The sequence below is a fragment of the Lacerta agilis genome, chromosome 7 (assembly GCF_009819535.1).
Source record: "Lacerta agilis isolate rLacAgi1 chromosome 7, rLacAgi1.pri, whole genome shotgun sequence".
Classification (NCBI taxonomy): Eukaryota; Metazoa; Chordata; class Lepidosauria; order Squamata; family Lacertidae; genus Lacerta; species Lacerta agilis.
The window spans coordinates 79,110,985-79,131,328 of NC_046318.1; the positions used below are offsets into that span (position 1 = coordinate 79,110,985).

Here is a 20,344-nt window from a genome sequence, read left to right on the forward strand (position 1 = left end):
CACTCTTCAATTGTAGGTAAGTCCGGCGTTTTCCATTTTTGGGCCAGCAAAATTCTTGCCGCCGTGGTAGCATAAAGGAATATCTTTTGGTCATTCTTTATGATGTCACTTCCCATTAATCCTAATAAAAAGGCTTCGGGTATTTTGTGAAAGGTATATTGCAACATCTTTTTTAGCTCATTATATATTGCTTCCCAGTATTGCTTTACTTTCTCACACCCCCACCACATATGGAAGAAGTCCCCATCTTTCATCTTACACTTCCAACATTTCTTATTTCCTGTTCTATACATTTTGGCTAATTTGGTTGGGGTTATGTACCAGCGGTATAACATTTTCATCAAATTCTCTTTTAATACTGTACATGCCGTAAATTTAATGGTATGATTCCATAATTTCTGCCATCTATCATACTGAATGTTATACCCCAAATCCACCGCCCATTTTATCATGGCCTCTTTCACAAGTTCATCCTTTGTGTACCACTCTAATAAGTAGTCATACATTTTGGTCAGCAATTTCCCTTTCCCTTCCACAATCTCCATTTGAAATTTAGATTTGCTTTTTTCGAAGCCGCCTTTTCTTTTGTCCTCCCTAAATATTTCATTCACTTGATGATATTGTATCCATCCAGTCATTTTATCCATTACGGCCTCATAAGGTTTTAACTTCCATCCTTTATCTGAATCTACCAATAGGTCTTCATATGTAATCCAGATCCCTGCCATATTTACTTTTTTTACTGTCAGGATCTCTGTTGGGGATAACCATTTTGGCGTCTTCCTTTCTAATAAGTTTTTATATCTTTCCCAAACTTCGTACAAGGATTTTTTAAATACATGTGTTAAGAAATCTTTATGAACTTTAACTTTTTCCCTCCACAGATACGCATGCCACCCAAACCTGTTGTTAAACCCTTCCAGGTCCAATATGTCTGTATTTTCCAGCAAGATCCATTCTCTCACCCATATTAGGCATGAGGCTTCGTAATATATTTTCAGGTCTGGTAATCCAAAGCCTCCTCTTTCTCTCCTGTCTACTAATATTTTTTGTTTTATCCTAGGCCGTTTTCCTTGCCATATAAATGTGGATAGTGTTTTTTGCCATTCTTTGAAGATTTTTGTGCCTTTAATTACTGGTATCATTTGAAAGAAAAACAATAGTCTAGGTAACACACTCATTTTGATAGCTGAGATTCTTCCCCAAAATGACAAGTTCAATCTTCCCCACACCTCTATATCTTTTTAATTTCTTTCCAGATTGGTAAGTAATTATCATTAAATAAATTTATGTTTTTCGCTGTTAGATTAATACCAAGATATTTTATCTGTTTAACCACTGACAGCCCAAATTTTTTTTCTAGCTCCTCACTTTCAGTTCTATTCATATTTTTAACCAGCATTTTTGTTTTTCTTTTGTTCAATTTAAATCCTGCCAATTCTCCAAATTCCTCTATTTTTTCCAACATTTCTATAATGCTCTCTTGAGGTTCCTCCAATGTAATTACCAGGTCATCAGCAAACGCTTTGATTTTAAATTCTTTCTTTCCCACCTTGATACCTTTAATTGTGTCGGTATCTCTTATTTTGTTTGCTAATACTTCTAGAACCATAATAAACAGAAGTGGTGAGAGTGGGCACCCCTGCCTGGTGCCCTTTGTGATATTAAATGTCTTTGATAGTGCATTGTTAATAATTAGTTTTGCTTTTTGCTCACTATATATTGCACTAATTCCTCTCAGAAAGTTCCCTCTGATTTCCATCTTCTCCAAGGTCTTCTCCATGAATATCCACGACACGTTATCAAATGCCTTTTCGGCGTCTATGAAGATTAAAGCAGCTTTTTTATTTATTTTCATTTCTAGATACTCAATTATGTCTACTATGGTTCTGATATTTTCTTTCATTTGTCGCCCCGGTAGGAAACCTGTTTGGTCTTTATGTATTACTTTGTTTACCACTGTTTTTAACCTATTAGCCAAGATGTTTGTAAAGAGCTTATAATCTAAATTTAACAGAGAAATTGGGCGGTAGTTTTTAACATCAAGTAAGTCCGTATCTTGTTTTGCGATCAATGTAATATACGCTTCTTTCCAAGAATTTGGAATTTGTCCTTTCCTTAATATGTTATTCATAACTTCCAGTAATGTTGGGCTTAGCTGGGCTGTCAAATCTTTATAATACCTTGCCGTCAGTCCATCTGGACCCGGGGCTTTCCCTATTTTTAAATCTTGGATTGCCTGCTGTAACTCTGAGGATGAAATTGGTGTATTCAGAAATTCTTGATCTTCCTTTGTAATCTTCTTCACATTCTGGTTATTTATGTATATACTCATCTTTTCCTCCTCCTCTTGCCCTTTCTGATATAAGCCAGAATAGTAATTTAAAAATGCTTCTTCTATATCTTTTCTTTTTTCTGTTATTTTATCATCTTTCCTGATTTTATTTATTGTATTTTGTCTCTGTCTCTTTTTTAACTGCCACGCTAGCAGTTTGCCTGTTTTGTTAGCGTATTCAAAGTTTTTTTGTTTATTCCATTTCATCTTCCATTCGATTTCTTGGGTCACTAACATTGAATATTGTGTTTGTAATATTTTGATGCTTTGTTTTAGCTCTCTATCTTCAGGGTTATTATTTAACTGTTTTTCTTTTTCTAATAACATTTTCTCTATTTCCTCTTTTTTCTTTTCTCTTTCCTTCTTTTTTATGTTATTTTGCAAGATCAAGAAGCCCCTAAGGACTGCTTTACTTGCATCCCACACTATGTTTATATCTGTTCCTTTATCCAAATTCAGTTCAAAATATTCTTTTAATGATTTTCTTGTTTTTTCCACTATTTCCTGATCATTGAATAGACTTTCATTCATCCTCCATCTTGTTTGCACTCTCTCTCCTTTAATTTCCAGATATATCGGGTTGTGGTCAGATAGTGTTCTTGGAAGAATTTCAACTTTGTTCACCCTATCAGCTATCTCTTGAGATGTCCATATATAATCTATTCTCCCTGAGCTTCTATTTGGCTCTGAGTAGTGTGTAAATTGTTTTATGATAGGGTGTTTATGTCTCCAAATATCTACAAGTTCTAAGTTATCTCTTAATGCGAAGAATGTTTTAGGTAATTTCCCTTGTGCCGAGTTCCCTTTCCTTGCCGACCTGTCTATCGTTGGATTTACCACTCCATTCAGATCTCCCATTATGATTATCCTCTGATCCATATATTCGAATAGTATTTCTTCTAATGTTCTGAAAAACTCTGTCTTTTTACCATTTGGGGCATAAATCCCCACTATTAGCAATTTTTCGCCTTGAAATGTCATCTGTGTGATTATTACTCTTCCCTCTTCATCTTTAAAAATCAGTTTTGGTTCGAATTTACTCTTGATATAAATTATCACACCTCGTTTTTTTGTAACATCTGCAGCTATAAATTCTTCTCCCAATTTCTTATTTATCAAAAAAAAATTGTGTTTTTTGCGACATGTGTCTCTTGTAAACAGATGACATCTAACTTTTGTTTCATCAAAACATGTTGTACTTTATTTCTCTTCCTTTTATTGTTTAAGCCATTTATGTTCCATGATTGTATTCTCAAGGTCATGTTCTGGTCAATTTTAAAACAGGTTCGATCAAATTACTGTATCCTTTTCTTCTCCTTTTCTCCCTATCGTTCTGTAATTTCTTTCTGTGTTGCCTCTTCCTCTTCTTCTCCTTCTTCTTCTTCTCCCTCCTCTACGTCCTCTTCTTCTCCTTCTTCTCTTCTATCTATCTCTCCTCCTGATGCTTCTTCTGTTTCTCCCTTTTTCTTCTTTCCTTCCAGTCCCAGTTCTTTTGGGTAACGTCTGGTAAATTTCTCTAATTCTTGAGCATTTCCAATTCTGTATCTTTTGTTTTTGAAATAAAATGATATTCCTTCCGGAAACTCCCAACGAAATTGTATTCCTTTACTGTTTAGAATTCCTGTTAGCTGGCGATAAGGATCTCTCTTTTGAAGAAATCTTGTAGGGATTTCTTTATACACTAAAATTTCCCTTCCTCCGATTATCAATTTTTGTGTATGACTAACTCTCAGTATTTCATTTCTTATATCCATCGAGTTAAATATTACTAAACAATCTCCTGGGAGCTTCTTCGCTCTTGCTTTGGCTGATTTGACACTGATTCTGAAGGCGTTCGTGATGGAGTAGTCTATATCTTCCTCCTTCCTGTCTAGCCATTTTGCCAGCTCTTTTATTAATCTTTCTCTAATGTTTTCATTTGGTTCCACTGGTATTCCTCTGAGTTTTATGTTTAATTGTTTTTGTCTTAGTTCTAGAAGTGCTATCTTGTCTAGAATGTCTTCTTGGATCTTGTTTAGGTCTGCTACTTCATCTCTCACTTTTTCTGTTTCTTTCTTGGCTTGTTTAATTTCTTTGTTTGCTTTCTTGACAGAATCTTCAATTGTTTTTGACTTCACTGAGAGGTCTTTTATTTGGCCTGATAATTCTCCTACTACTTTCTCTATTTTCTGATCAATTGCCTCCTTTAGATCCCCTATCTTGTTTTCTATATTTTGTTCACTCTGCCTTAATTCTTTTTTTATTTCTGAGAGCAACCCTTCCCACTCTTTGCCTTCCTCCTGTTTAGAGGATCTTCTTTCTGCTGGGGTGACATTCCCCTTTGCTCCTTTCATTTTATTTATCCTAAAATAATTTAATACTTTGTCTATTACTTGAAGCCCCAGTTTGTTACTATAACACTTCAAAATTCTAAACTTCAAGTATTACAATTATTTCTATGTCCTCTAGATGTCACTCTCTTACACACTAAATACAGTCTAAGATATACTCAGTCCATTAACTCCACCACTTTCACTTTCGTTTCCTTTGTCTTTGTCTTCGTTCTCCTCTCAGCTTCAGTCCTTCTGGTTATTTTATATCCTTCCCAGTCCAGTCCTTATTTCTCTTTCTCCTCACGTCAGTTGGATTCAGACGATCTCCTCTGTCCTCCACGTTAGCTTCGTACCTGCAAAGGGAAAGAAAAATGCCAAAGGGAAACCCTCCCCCTCCCCTACCCCAAAAATTGAGAAAGGAAATGAAAAAAAAAGAAGAACCCCAAAAAAGGCAAAAAAAAAGTTCTCAATTATGGTGAGAGGAAGCTTCAAGTTCCCCCCTGGAGCAGATGTTTCAGATCTGTCAAAAAAGTTACAAAGTTTCCTTTGATGTTTCACTGAGAGAAAGTAAGTTCAAAAATTCAGCGCAAGCCCAAACTCCACCACGCCGATCGTGACAAGGCAAAATCAGCTCCTTCTCCTCTTTCTCTCCAGACCAGGCAAATCCTGTTTAAAAAAGAAACAATCAGGAAGAGGAAAAACGAGGGGGGAGAATAAAAGAGTCAGCTCAGGAATCCTCAAAACACAGATCCGTAGTGGACAGCCTTATTATAAGCTGCCCCCAAACGTATATCTCCTTCGGATGTCGCCCGGTTAACTCAGTCTCTTAGGAAATGTAACAGAATGGCGATATTGTGCCTTATTCTGTCCCCAGATCTTTCTTATACAGCTTTTTCCCTCTTTTCAAGTCCAGTCCCAAAGAGAGCATAGGGTCCTCTTTTTTACCCTCCGATGTTTTAATTTATTTTCAAGACTTGCCTCTCCTCCCCCGACTAGATGTGAATGGGGGGGGGGTAAAAATTAGCGTCTTACTCACACTCTACAGGAACGTTTCGTTTCGTTCGTCTTGCAACGACCCGCTGAGCGCCATTTTCACACCAGAGCTGGAGGGGGTTCCTTTGTCCGCCTTGCTTACTCTCTTCGATCCCCTTTCCCCTTAGATGTTTTCGGGGTCGCTTTTCTCGGGGAACGTATTTATTTCCCTGGAGGTAGGCTGCTTCCCATCGGATGCCTGAGACTTCGCGTTTCCGCGGGGTGCGATTTCTCCCTTAGCGCCCAAGACACACTCTCCCTTCCGAGAGGCTCCTCTTCTTCTTTTTCCTGGAGCCCCTGCCAGTTGAGGGTCCTATGAGGCGCCGCTGGGTATCTGAGCTTCAAGGTAGCCCCCCTTGAAGCGCTGGGAACCGCATAGCCTTTGCGGATTCCCCCTTCCCCCCCACGGGACGCTCGGAAGCCCAGGAGGGTTTTCCGCGCATCCAGCGATGTCCGCAGCTCTACCGGAAGTCTCTCACAGCAACTCATTTTGGGGTAAAGAAACCATGCATCATAGCATGCAAATATTTTTTGCTGACTGGACCATAAAGAAGACTGATCGCCCAAGAATTGATGCTTTTGAATTATGGTGCTGGAGGAGACTCTTGGGAGTCCCATGGACTGCAAAAAAGATCAAACTTATCCATCCTTAAAGAAATCAGCCCTGAGTGCTCACTGGAAGGACAGATCCTGAAGTTGAGGCTCCAGTACTTTGGCCACCTCATGAGAAGAGAAGACTCCCTAGAAAAGACCCTGATGTTGAGAAAGATGGAGGGCACAAGGAGAAGGGGAGGACAGAGGATGAGATGGTTGGACAGTGTTCTCAAAGCGAATGGCATGAGTTTGGCCAAAATGTGGGGGGCAGTGGAGGATAAGGGTGCCTGACGTGCTCTGGTCCATGGGGTCATGAAGAGTCGGACACGACTGAAGGACTGAACAAAACAACAAAAATGCTCAGAGTATACCAACCAGTAACCTGAAACTGAAATGGGGACAAACAGAAGAAGACACCTTCACCCCGGTATGGTTCCCCTTCATCATACACACAGCCCAACAAGACAATGACAAAAATCTACCGACAGCATACAAATCAATATGGCTAACCTGAACCAATACACCCACCAACCCCACTCACACAGGAAACCAAAGATCACCACAGCCAACCACAAATGAACAATCACACCCTACGCCAATCCCGACCTCTCTCACAGGCAAAGGAGCACAAGAGAACAACAGAGAAGCTACACAAACAACGCTGACACCAAACCCTACATATATTAAGTAATGTAGAAACATCCCCACCCCACCCCACCTCACCCATCCACCCCACCCACCTCTTTCCCCCTTCTCTCCCTAATGTCTCAACAACCAAAACTGATTTGTAAAAATTTAACATGGAATAAATACGAGAGAGAAATTGCACACACTTTTGTAAATCAAGAAAATCTTTAATAATAATAATAAAATTCTCAGAACATGATAATCTCATGGGTATACACTTCCTGTCCCCAACGTTATTACTATTGTTCTTGTTGCCTGACAGCAACTATCTCCTGCTATGGTTACATTTCCAATTCTATTAGAAGCCAACATCTTGCTTGTTTGTGGACATCATCATAAAATACATTATGCACAGAGAGATGATTATGCTACAGTATAACACACGATTCATTTTTGCAAGCTTTTGCTATCAGAGGTGGGGGGTGGAATGCAATTGCGCTGCCAAGGAATAAAGACATACATCTTGCCCGCAGATTAATGGATATATATTGAACACCAAAATTGGATGTAGACTGATGAAAGGGTTGAAACTTGCCTTTAATCACCTAGTGCCTTAGCAGCGAGCTCTTTAAGTAATTAAAGTGCCCCGTTTTCCCATCTAACGTGTTACACATTTCAGCTCCAGAACAAAAAACCATTAAAAAAGACTTCCCCCCCCCAATAAAACCTTCAGTGTCAAGGATCTCTGAGGGTTTTTTTTTTACTAGTATGATCTTTTTCTCCCTTACTTCAGCATTTCTTTCATATTTGATCCAAACAGGCACCTTCAAATCCACTTTAAATGATATACGGGGGGAAAGCCATAAGCATATTGCCTTGCATTCAGAATGTCCAAGACCCAATCCTGCATTGCTTCAAATTTACAAAATCCTCTTTAGGGTTCAGGATATCCTGGACTGGGACATCGGAATGCCTCTATAGACAACCAAAGTCCAAAACAACCTTTCTCAATCTGTTGCTTTCCAGTTGTTTGGCACTACAATTCCTATTGTCCATGGCCAATTGTCCGGGCTCTCTTTGACTGATGGCAGTTGTAGTCTGAAAGATCTGGGGAGCACGGGTTGGCTAGATCAAGGATGGAGAGCCTCAGACTTGTGGGCCAAATTTAAACCTCTTTACCTGGCCTTCTGGACTCTTCTCATGCCACAACCTCTCTCCTCAGGCAAAGCCCATCACTGGTCCTGCTTCAGAACCTCTTTGAGTATTTTTGCCTGGTTAGAATCCATCTCTGAACTCTGACAATGACTCTCACTAGCCTAGATGAAGGATAGAGAGGGTGTGAATCTGTGTAGAAACTATCCTACCATGCAAAGGTAAGATTTGGATTAATTGTTCCACCTGCCACTGGGAGGTGTCCCTCAAGCTGGAAGAGTTCCCCCAGGCTGGGGCTTGACAGACCAATGATCTAACATGATATAATGCTGCTTCCTTGGTTCGTAAATGCAATGGCAATTCTCTCAGGCCTTTGTGTTTTCTGCATTCTATGGATAGTTTATGTGGTCACTCTCCTAGGGCTCTGGAGGACCCAGTTCTGGTCCTGCTTGCGGTCTTCTAAAGGTAAAAGTAAAGGGACCCCTCACCATTAGGTCCAGTCGCGGACCACTCTGGGGTCGAGGGAGCCGGCATACAGCTTCCGGGTCATGTGGCCAGCATGACTAAGCCGCTTCTGGCAAACTGCCGGAGCGGTACCTACCGTATTTATCTACTTGCACTTTGACGTGCTTTCAAACTGCTAGGTTGGCAGGCGCTGGGACCGAACAATGGGAGCTCCCCCCGTTGCAGGGATTGTCGGCCTTCTGATCGGCAAGCCCTAGGCTCTGTGGTTTAACCCACAGCGCCACCTGCGTCCATGGTCTTCTAATGGGCATCTTATCAGCCACTATGAGATGGGCCGTTTGCCTGATCCAGCTGCCTCATCTTATATTATTATGCTCTGAAGTACAATATTCAAAACAAATTTAAATCAGTTCTATGATACTATGATTCCTGGAATCTCCCACTCGTTCTCTCAGTTGCCCCTGCTTTACTCTCCCCCCCCCCCATACTAAGCCGCCTCTACTACATCTTTTTATGTTTACGAATATACACACCAAATTTGCCAATTATTTTGAGTGGCATAAGAACAAGTTGGAGGGAATGAAGTCCTGGCATAAGCAGGCAAATCAATTAATTGATCTCCGTTGAATCTGGATAACTCTGTTTCCAAGTTTATTAAAGAATGTCAGAAACTTTAAACTAATTTTGGTAGAGACTCAGCTGTCTCCACTGATTAAATCATAGGTGACGGGGTGAATTTCAATGAGGAGAAGAAACCTTCAAATGTGCATTTCTTTCAAAAATTGCATTATATATGCTTGACCTTTAGGTCTCAGTATATCTCCTTCCCCCCCACACACACATTTTTCTTTTTTCTTTTTAAAAAGACAATATATTTTGAACATGCCACTCCAAATTTTTCAGTGTCTGCTTTTGATTGTTGTAAACACCGATTGAGTATGCAAATTATTTCATGCATTTCCCCCCGAATGTCCTCCAAACAGGACAGGGTTGTAAACAAGGGGTGAAACCTATTTCAACCTTTGAAATATCATATTGCAGTAATTGCATTAGGCTGCAATACTATATATACACTAGGGACAAGCTTAAATCTGTCAATTTTAATTTTTCCCCAGTTTCTCGTTTTTTTCCAGCCTTAAATTCAGTTCTCCACATTTCCACCTCAGCTTGTGATTTTATTTCATTTAACAAATCCTCATGAACATTCAGAAGCATTTTCCTAACATACATATATCCAGTGCTTTTTTCCCTGGGGGGGGGGGGGTTTGCAGGGGTACACATACCCCTAAACATTTTGTGAATCTAAGTTTAGCCTCATTGAGGGGCAATATCTGAATATGAGTAGGAAAATGAGAGTACCCCTAAACATTTTTTTAAGGAAAAAAGCACTGCACATATCTATTTGCATATAATTCTTTCTGATAGGCACATTTTTGCAAAACAATTTCCTATAATATAATGCCTTTTGTGTGTTATTTTCACTATTATATGCATTTAAAGGCATGCTTTATCCCAGTATATGCATTTGTGTGCAGTTACTTTAGCATCCGTGTGCTGCTCTAGTTGGCCAGAAGCGGCTTAGTCATGATGGCCACATGACCCGGAAGCTGTCTGTGGACAAACACCAGCTCCAGAGAAGCGGACAGGGGGAAATGTATCCAAACTACAAGAAAGAAGATTCCACCTGGATTCTCTTCCAACTCTATGATTCTATGATCCCTCAGCCTATAGAGCGAGATGAGTTGTCCCCAGAGTTGTCCGCGACTGGAGCTAACGGTCAGGGGTACCTTTACCTTTACTTTAGCATCACAAAATCCAGACAAGTCTCCTAGGAAGAGGATTCCACAGGTGAGGTGCCACTGCTGAAAAGGTCCACTCATCATCTGGTGCCTTCCAGATGTTCTGGGCTACAATTCCCATCATCATCAGCCAGGATGGTCAATGGTCAGAGATGATGGGAGTTGTAGTCCAAAATATCTGGAGGACACCAGGCTGGCAAAGGATGATCTAATTCAACTTTTCCCATGGTCAGCCAGAAGTCCACAACTCAGGCATGAGCATGACGCCCATGGCTTGTTTCTCTGAAGCAACTGGTAAGAAGAGGGACTTCCCCTCATAATGTGGACATCTGATTCACTTCAAAGCACCTGCGACCTTCTGATGCACGAATACATTTACAGAAATCTATTGACTCACCCTCTCTGGAAGAGATCCACGTTATGGAATTTGTGCAGCTCCACAGAAAAGTCGACAGTTCCCTGGACCTCCGACATGATGTTTTCAGGTCATCACCTAAAGAGCAGGTGAGAAAGGGAGAAGTTGGTTGAGCAGATGGGGAGAGATGGAGATGCAGAAGCTTATCGAAAACCTATATGGTCCAAGGGGTGATTGTGCTGGTGTTTAGATCTGGAAAGCCTCTAAACCAGTGTTTCCCAAACTTGGGTCTCCAGCTGTTGCTGGACATTGCCTGCTTGTGAGTCATGGAGGCCACTCCCTGCAAAGCCCTTTCCACCTGGACTAGGGGGTGGGGCCAAGACTCACCAGCCCTACTGAAGAGGCTCCAGGTGAGACCAGAGGGACATTACTATGCCTAACAAAAAAACCCTAACTATTGGATTCTTTTGCCCGATTTTTTTGTGCCTGCCAAACAGCCGTGTCGTGCTTGTGATGATATTTTATTCTCTTGTTAATTGTGCTGTTTTAAATGTGCATTTCATATTTGACTTCACTCAGCAATGGTGTTTTTCTTTTGAAATGTTTAAGGTTTTTTTGTTTACTTTGCTTGTGCTAAATATGTATTCTGTAGCTGACCTCCTTAGTAATGTTTTATTTTGAAATCTTTAAGAGAATATTTTAGTTTTCTGTTAATTGTGTTGCTTTGGCTGTATACTCTATATTTGACTTTCTTCAGATTGTTTTATTGATGTTTTAATGTACTGCAAACCGCTTTGAGATTTTTCTTTAAAATATACAGCGGTATAGAAATGAAATAAATAATAACAACAGCTCTCATCATCCCTAGCTAGCAGGACCAGTTGTCAAGAATTGTAGTCAAAAAACATCTGGAGGCCCAAGTTTGGGAAACACTGCTCTAAACTGTAAGTTAGACTTCTTTGCTTGACCCTGGCAGGGAAACCCTGTCTCATCCAACATACAATTTGCTGACAGCAGCCAGACAGCACCTCTGGGAGCTCATCGGCAGAACCTGAAGGTATCCTGTGTCTCTTATTGCTCATCCCAGGGCCTCAAGCTTCAAACATTTGATTAGCAGAAAAATCACACAGCCGGTGGCGTAGCATCGGTTGCTGGTGCCCAGGGCAGGCATGTGCAAACCGGGGCAGGGGGTGCGTGGAGGGCACAGGGGGTACCAGCCCTGCCCTCACCATGGGAGTGACCCCACCCCCACCGGAGCAAAGTGTGTGTGTGTGTGTGTGCTGAGCCACCTGTTTGCCCATGCATGGGGGAGCCCAGCCAGCTGACCAAGGGGTAAGCAAAGAGGAGCATTTGGGCCAGGCCATGCTGGGGGCGCCTGGGTTGTGCCCCCTCAAAAGTCGTGTGCCCAGGGCCACAGCCTCCCTGGCACCCTCCACGCTGTGCCTTGCACACAGCCACCCTTGCCGGGTCCATGCCAGCCCCTTTTCTATTTTCTATGCATGAAATCCCCTAACACAATAGTTATTCTTGCCTCTCTTGCTTCAAGTCCCTCCTCAAAGCCCACCTTTTCCAGTGTAGCTTTGAGATGGGGAACCTTAGGCCTGAGGGCCAAATGTGCCCAGGGGCGTAGCAAGGGGGCATAGTGGGAGGTCCACCCCATGTTCCATAATGGAGGGGGATGACAAATTATCAAGGAACAATTACTGCCCTACTAGGGCGGTTTATAAAAAAAAAAAAACATTTTTTTAAAAAAATGCCTGCTCCAAAGGTCTTATCTTACTATACTAGGGATTATATAGCTATATATGAAATTTCATGCATATCGGTTAATATCTTGACCCTCCTCCACCAAAATAGCTGTTTACTTGGCTGTTTTCCTATGTCGTGAAGGCTGAAATTTCAGTTCAGTGGAGCACTTACTGTTCCCAACCCCAACCCTGTGGAAAGCCATCTAATTAGACTTTAATTTGATTTTGAGATTTTTTAGGAGGTAATTTAATTATTGTTTGATTTTATACCAATGTCCTGTATCTGATGTTAGCCACCCTGAGCCCAACTTCGGCCGGGGAGGGTGGGATATAAATAAAAGTTTTATTATTATTATTATTACTTGTTATTATTCCTTTGTAAGAAAATATGAAATAACGTAAAACCATTTTTGCAGGGGGGGGGGAATCAATGGGGGGGGGACAAGAAATTTTCCGCACTGGGTACCACCTGACCTTCCTACACCTCTGCCACCTGGTCCTTAAGACTCTCTCCCAAACCACTCTCTCGTTCCTCAGGCCAAACCCCTGGCTTAGCTTCACATCCCTCCTTAAGTGATTCTGCCTCTCTGGGATGTGTCCTTGAGCTCTGATGGTGCTTCTTGCTTGCTTGGATGGAAGATAGAGAAACAAGTGTTGAGCCTATCCTACTTCATGAAGGTAAAATTTTACATTCATTGCCCCCCTTCAACTTTGGCCTCTAGCCTCACCCTGCACCGGTATTTAGACTCTGTAAGGTTTTCCAGAATGGAATGTGGCCCCCTGTGCTAAGAAAGGTCTTCCATCATTGGTATAGCCTTTGGCTTCCCCCACTAATCCTCATTTCCAGGTGTCGCAGAGCTTTAAATACACACATAATGGCATCTGCCTACCTCCTTTCACATTCCCCCCCCACCCCGTTACTGCTTCTTCCCTATTTTAGATTGTAAGATCCTTGGGGCAGGGACCTGCTTCTTTTTGCCTACATAACTCTGTAAGGTGCTGCTCACAGCCATGACACTGCAGGCATTTATTTATTTATTTAGCAAAATTTATATACTGTTTACTAGGGGGGGGGGGAGAAAATACATACTACATATGTAAAATGATATCAAATATTCATTAAAATTACAATAAATCAGACATTATAAATAGGAGGCACAATAAAATTTGTACATATGTAGAAGGGGGGGGGGGAGTTAAGAAACATTTTGTTTAGAAGGATGCATGCACATGAAAGCTTATACCCAGAACAAACTTAATTGGTCTCTAAGGTGCTACTGGAATATTTTTTTATTTTTTTTAAATTAGACAAGCTTGCATCCAAAGGTCTCAGGGCAGGTTACAGAGCTGTTGATGTTGTTGTTTTAATTATTTAAAATAATAATATTGAGAGCAAGTAAAGGATAGATTTATAATTAGGATGATTTGACGAGTTTCCAGTTAATGAGCATTTATATCTGTGGAGAGGCAGAACAATAGTATCTGGGATAGCTCAGTTGGTACAGTATGAAATATTTAATCTCAGGGTTGTAGGTTTGAGCCCCACATTGGGCAAAGTTTTCCTGCATTGCAGGGGCTCGGACTAGATGACCCTTGCGATCCCTTCCAACTCTAAAATCTATGATTCTATTATCATGTTATTCTGCATTTAAGTTGTACAGTGAGTGTAGAGAGAGGCTAATTCTCCCCCTATTAAAAACTCTCCCAGGAGGATCTGTAAATTCGGTATTGTTTTACTTAAAGGCCATTCCTTCCCTTATTACTGAGAGGGTTGCAATAAATAAATAAATCTGAATTCATTACACATCGGTATATATTTTTCCCTGCCTTCTTGAGGATATAACTGTTTCAGCTAGTTGTACGCTTGTATTTGTGCATCCAGTTATATAGTCTGTGGCAGTAATTCATTTAATTTAAAGTTACCTATTAAAATCAGCCTGGAGGCAAACCAGGGTCCTGTGAAAGTGAGGGCAAAAAGTCAGGTTTGATCCTAATCATATAGTTGGAAGCAATTGCAAGAGTCCTCTGGTCCATGTCCTCCAATGTAGGAATCACAGCTAACACCTGATACCAGAATGTTAAAGGGGTTGGTGCCTGCCTTCTTCCAAAGGGAGGCCATTCCACCTTTGCGGTGCCAACACATAGAAGGCCTAGCTACTTAGAAAAGAGGTATTTAAAAATGCAAAGTTCTGTGAAAATAATAACAATCATGAGCCATCAATGCAGACGTAACGGTCTTCATTCGCCAAAGCCGATAAACTCTGTCTAAAAATTGGCTTTACAGCCGGGAAAAGCCTGCTGAAGATGGATCAGATCAAGCAATATTGAATGTGTCCCCATCACATATTGTGCAGCTTTGAATTTCATGTACAGTGGTACCTCGGGTTAAGAACTTAATTCATTCTGGAGGTCCGTTCTTAACCTGAAACTGTTCTTAACCTGAAGCACCACTTTAGCTAATGGGACCTCCCACTGCTGCTGTGCTGCCAGAGCACGATTTCTGTTCTCATCCTGAAGCAAAGTTCTTAAACCAAGGTAGGCCTACTATTTCTGGGTTAGCGGAGTCTGTAACCTCAAGAGTGAGCAAAGGCCTTGTGCAGAGGTTCACCTGAGTGGTGATCTGATCAACCTAAGCTGTAATCTAACATGGTGAATCTGTGACTCACCTGGTGTGGCCTTGTGACCACCTGTGGGTCTGACCTATGCTTGAAGACCCATGCTTTAAAATGCCAATAGAATCATAAAATCGTAGAGTTGGAAGGGACCCCAAGAGTCATCTAGTCCAACCCTCTGCCATGCAAGAACCACAGCTCAAGAATCCCTGAACTCAGGAAGCCTCTAATGATGAGTATTAAACTCCTAAAAACCACACCAAAAGTGATAGATAAATGGTAAATGCCCTGTGTGTGTGGTCTGGCCCAGTCACCAAGCATTAGTGAGATCAAATGATGGTATGTGTATAGAATCATAGAATCATAGAGTTGGAAGAGACCACAAGGGCCATCCAGTCCAACCCCCTGCCAAGCAGGAAACACCATCAAAGCATTCCTGACAGATGGCTGTCAAGCCTCTGCTTAAAGACCTCCAAAGAAGGAGAATCCACCACACACCTTGGTAACAAATTCCACTGTCGAACAGCTCTTACTGTCAAGAAGTTCTTCCTAATGTTTAGGTGGAATCTTCTTTTTTGTAGTTTGAATCCATTGCTCCGTGTCCGCTTCTCTGGAGCAGCAGAAAACAACCTTTCTCCCTCCTCTATATGACATCCTTTGATATATTTGAACATGGCTATCGTATCACTCCTTAACCTTCTCTTCTCCAGGCTAAACATACCCAGCTCCCTAAGCCGTTCCTCATAAGGCATCATTTCCAGGCCTTGGACCATTTCGGTTGCCCTCTTCTGGACACGTTCCACCTTGTCAGTATCCTTATTGAACTGTGGTGCCCAGAACTGGACACAGTATTCCAGGTGAGGTCTGAGCAGAGTGGAATACAGTGGTTCTATTACTTCCCTTGATCTAGATGTTATACACCTATTGATGCAGCCCAGAATTGCATTGGCTTTTTAGCTGCTGCATCACACTGTTGACTCATGTCAAGTTTATGGTCTACCAAGACTCCTAGATCCTTTTCACATGTACTGTTCTCAAGCCAGGTGTCACCCATCCTGTATTTGTGCCTTTCATTTTTATTTTTATTTTGCCCAAGTGTAGTACTTAACATTTCTCCCTGTTAAAATTCTGCTTGTTTGCCTTGAAAATCCCACCAACACATGACAAGAACCAGAGAACAAAACGAGAAGCACACAATATCATCTGCATTAAGAACACCACCATACACTACAAACAACAAAGAGCAAACCTGTTTACCGACCTGACTGCCGATCAATCTTCCCAGTGTTATTCTTCAGCAAAAAAACCAAAAAAACAACAACCCAGCCTCACTATTTTGGTTACACTTGTCTGCTTCTGTTACCAAATCCTTTCCCAAATAATCATCCTCATCAGGGGCAATGCAGCAAAACAAAACACCCCATGGAACGAGACCATGGCTCAAAAACAGGAGACCGAGAAAAAAGATATGCTGTCTTGCTTAGAAAACATGCAGGGCTTCATAATGTATTTGGCAGGCACTGTGTTACATTAGGTTTCCAGCGACGAAGCTGGGGTTTGTTTGCCAGTGGGGAAAAAAAATAACAGAACCTTTAGAAGGAAAGAAGAAAAGCCGTCCCCCTCTCCGTTATGCTTATGAAATATTGTCCCACAGAACGGAATCTTTCTCACTCTTTCTCCCTCTCTCTCCCACTAGCACAAAAATCAATGAAGTCAGATTCGGAGAGGACCAAAATAATGATATGCTGCTTCAGAAATAAAGGGCAACTGTGAGTCATGAGCAAAGACACGCTCGCTTACAATAAAGTGTTTGAAAAAGTGAGCTGAGCAGAGAGATAAGGCATGTTATTTATTTATTTCTTACACACACACACACACAAAAACACACTTCTCAAGCATGAACTTCCACAGCCCGGCAGCTTGGGCTTCTCCCTTTCTGGAAGTTATTTGTGGCTCATAGGTAAAGGTAAAGGGACCCCTGACAATTAAGTCCACTTGCAAATGACTCTGGGGTTGCGGCACTCATCTCGCTTTACTGGCCGAGGGAGCCAACGTTTGTCCGCAGACAGTTTTTCCGGGTCGTGTGGCCAGCATGACTAAGCCACTTCTGGCAAAACCAGAGCAGCACACAGAAACATCGTTTACCTTCCCGCCGGAGCAGTACCTATTTATCTACTTGCACTTTGACGTGCTTTCGAACTGCTAGGTAGCACTCCAGCAGGAAGCTCTGGTGTCGGTGTTCCATTGCGCCAGAAGCGGCTTAGTCATGCTGGCCACATGACCCGGAAAAACTGTCTGCGGAGCAGTAAACGCCGGCTTCCTTGGCTGTAAAGTGAGATGAGCGCCACAACCTCAGAGTCATTCACGACTGGACTTAACTGCCAGGGGTCCCTTTACCTTTACCTTTAAGGAAAAGCAAGACATTCCAGGATCAATTCAGAAACTGGAACAGCTTCTGTAAATCTAGGACTCTCCCTGGGAAATGGGGACACCTGGAGGGTCTGGTATCTGCACCCAATGAAGTCACTGTATTCTGCATAATGGTCGAGCTGGTCCAGTGTGCAATAAATCCAATAAAGAGCCTTTACATGTTGCCTTTTGCAAGCTAACTGGCCGCTGATTTGGGTCTCACCCTGCCAAGACCAGAATCCAATTTTCCTGGAAATAAACCCAAAGCCACAGCTGGATGTAAGCAATTTACCACTTTTATTGCTCATAAGATGCTGTGGAACCTGGCTGATCCCTGTGCCGGTGGCTTATTTTTAGCCCAAGCAATCACCGAGGTTAGCAAACATTTATTTCACCCTATTGTTGAGCTGCTCATTTTCTGTTCTCCATCGGATGAAGGCAAGGCCTGCATGACATGAGTAATTTCTTTAACTCCCAACTATGATTAATGTTTCCCCGGGTTCCAGAATACTGCAAGGCTTGCCACAGCTGAGAGATCTTGAATAGGGAGATTAAAAAATGCTAAGGGCTTTAGACAATTCCTCTTCCCCCAGTTTGGGAACTGTTGCGGGTGTAGATGGTGAAGTGACAACAAAGAGATCCTAGGTTCTTGTGGATAGCGGCAGAGTTCCTGACCAGCCAAAACTATACTGTGCTTCTGTCATGACACCAAGCTGGGAGGGGTAGCTAAACCACAGAAGACAAGATCAGAATTCAAAATGACCTTAACCTAACAAAATGAATTTCAACAGGGACAAATGTAAGGTTCTGTACTCAGGCAGGAAGAACCAGATGCAGAAATATAGGATGGGTGGGGGAACACCTGGCTTACTAGCAGTACGTGTGAAAAGGATCTAGGGATCTTGGTGGGCCACAAGCTTAACATGAGCCAAGAGTGTGATGCAGCAGCACAACAAGCTAATGCTATTCTAGGCTGCATCAACAGAAGTATAGCGTCTAGATCAAGGGAAGTAATAGTACCACTCTATTCTGCCTTGGTGAGACTACATCTGGAATACTGTGTCCAATTCTGGGAACCTCAGTTTAAGAATGATATTGACAAGCTGGAATGTGTGCAGAGGAGGGCAACCAAGATGATCAAGGGACTGGTAACTAAGCCTTAAGAGGTGTGCTTGAAGGGCCTGTGCATGTATAGCCTGGAGAAGAAGAGGTGATATGACAGCCATCTTCAAATTAGGAAGAACTTCCTGACAGTGAGAGCTGTTCGGCAGTGGAATTTGCTGCCAAGGAGTGTGGTGGAGTCTCCTTCTTTGGAGGTCTTTAAGCAGAGGCTTGACAGCCATCTGTCAGGAATGCTTTGATGGTGTTTCCTACTTGGCAGGGGGTTGGACTGAATGGCCCTTGTGGTCTCTTCCAACTCTAGGATTCTATGATTCTATCTTAAGGGCTGTCACATGGAAGAGGGAACGTACTTGTTTCCCCCTACTCTGGAGGGTAGAACTGGAACCAATGGCTTTAAGTTACAAGAAAGGAGATTCCGACTAAACATATGAAAAAAACCATCTGACAGTAAGAGCTATTAGTGGAGCAGTCTCCCTTGGGAGGTGGTAGACTTTCCTTCCTTGGAGGTTTTTAAGCAGGTCGGATGGCCATCTGTCACAGGCGCTTTAGTTGTGATTCCTGCATTGCAGGGGGTTGGACTAGATGACTCCCGGGGTCCCTTCCAACTCTAAGATTCTATATCAGCACAAGAGGGAACTGCTTGTAAGAGCCTTCTCTGATATTGCTGAAGGCGATCTATTCATTACAGTAACACTTCTACGGGGACGCGGGTGGCGCTGTGGGTTAAACCACAGAGCCTAGGGCTTGCTTATCAGAAGGTCAGCGGTTCAAATCCCCCTGATGGGATGAGCTCCCGTTGCCCGGTCCCTGCTCCTGCCCACCTAGCAGTTCGAAAGCACGTCAAAGTGCAAGTAGATAAACAGGTACCGCTCCGGTGGGAAGGTAAACGGCATTTCCGTGCGCTGCTCTGGTTCTCCAGAAGTGGCTTAGTCATGCTGGCCACATGACCCGGAAGCTGTATGCCGGCTCCCTTGGCCAATAAAGCGAGATGAGCGCCACAACCCCACAGTCATCCACAAATGGACCTAATGGTCAGGGGCCCCCTTACCTTTATCTAACACTTCTTCTAAAGAGGATGCAGTCCACACTCTTATTTACTTATTTACTACATTTATACACCACCTTTCATTTTCCCAAGGAGCTCAAGGTGGTGTACATGGTTCTACCCCCTCCCCATTTCATCCTCACAGCAACCCTTCAAGGCTGAGCGGGGATTTGAACCCTGCTCTCCAAGGTCCTGGTCCAATGCTCCAACCATTACGCCAAGAGTGGGTGGGGACTGTCTTGTTTTGATTATCTGCAAGTTGCTCTGGCAGCCTTTATGGCTGAAGATTGAGGTACAAATGCTGTAACTAACAAACAAGAACAGAGCAGGAAGAGCTAGCAGTCAATTGCACATTGTAGATTTCCGGAGGGATATTTACAGAGTCCTTTTACAGGTGGCACATAGGAAGCAAGGACAGAACACTTTCACCCACTGACAGTAGCTGTGAGTAGCTGTTTCTTTCTATATCCCATCCCATTTCCCCTAATAAAGTGCATTTTAAAATGTTATTTTCATGAGTATATGCATTTCTGTATACACTTAATTTTAATGTATGCATTTCTTGGTATGCATTATTTGTCTGCAGAACTGCATCGCAAAATTCATTTCGAAGGATGGCTGCGTTCCTGTTCTCATACCGTTTTGGAAATTGCAAATTGGGTAGGTTCGCCATTATGGGCAAAATGAATCGACTTCTCCCCCATCCCTGGAGCTGGTAATAATAGCTGCACTCCCAA

The 20,344-nt window shown here is 42.3% G+C and overlaps 1 protein-coding gene across 2 annotated transcripts in view; it reads right to left on the bottom strand.

Moving 5' to 3' along the window:
• FAM135B (family with sequence similarity 135 member B) overlaps positions 1-20,344 on the bottom strand; it is a 159,962-nt gene that overhangs the window by 95,921 nt on the left and 43,697 nt on the right. For both annotated transcript variants that reach the window (XM_033155893.1, XM_033155894.1), the window contains exon 2: positions 10,714-10,809. In XM_033155893.1, the coding sequence (XP_033011784.1) occupies positions 10,714-10,790 (77 nt within the window). In that variant the 5' untranslated portion in view covers positions 10,791-10,809. The remainder of the gene's footprint in view (positions 1-10,713; positions 10,810-20,344) is intronic.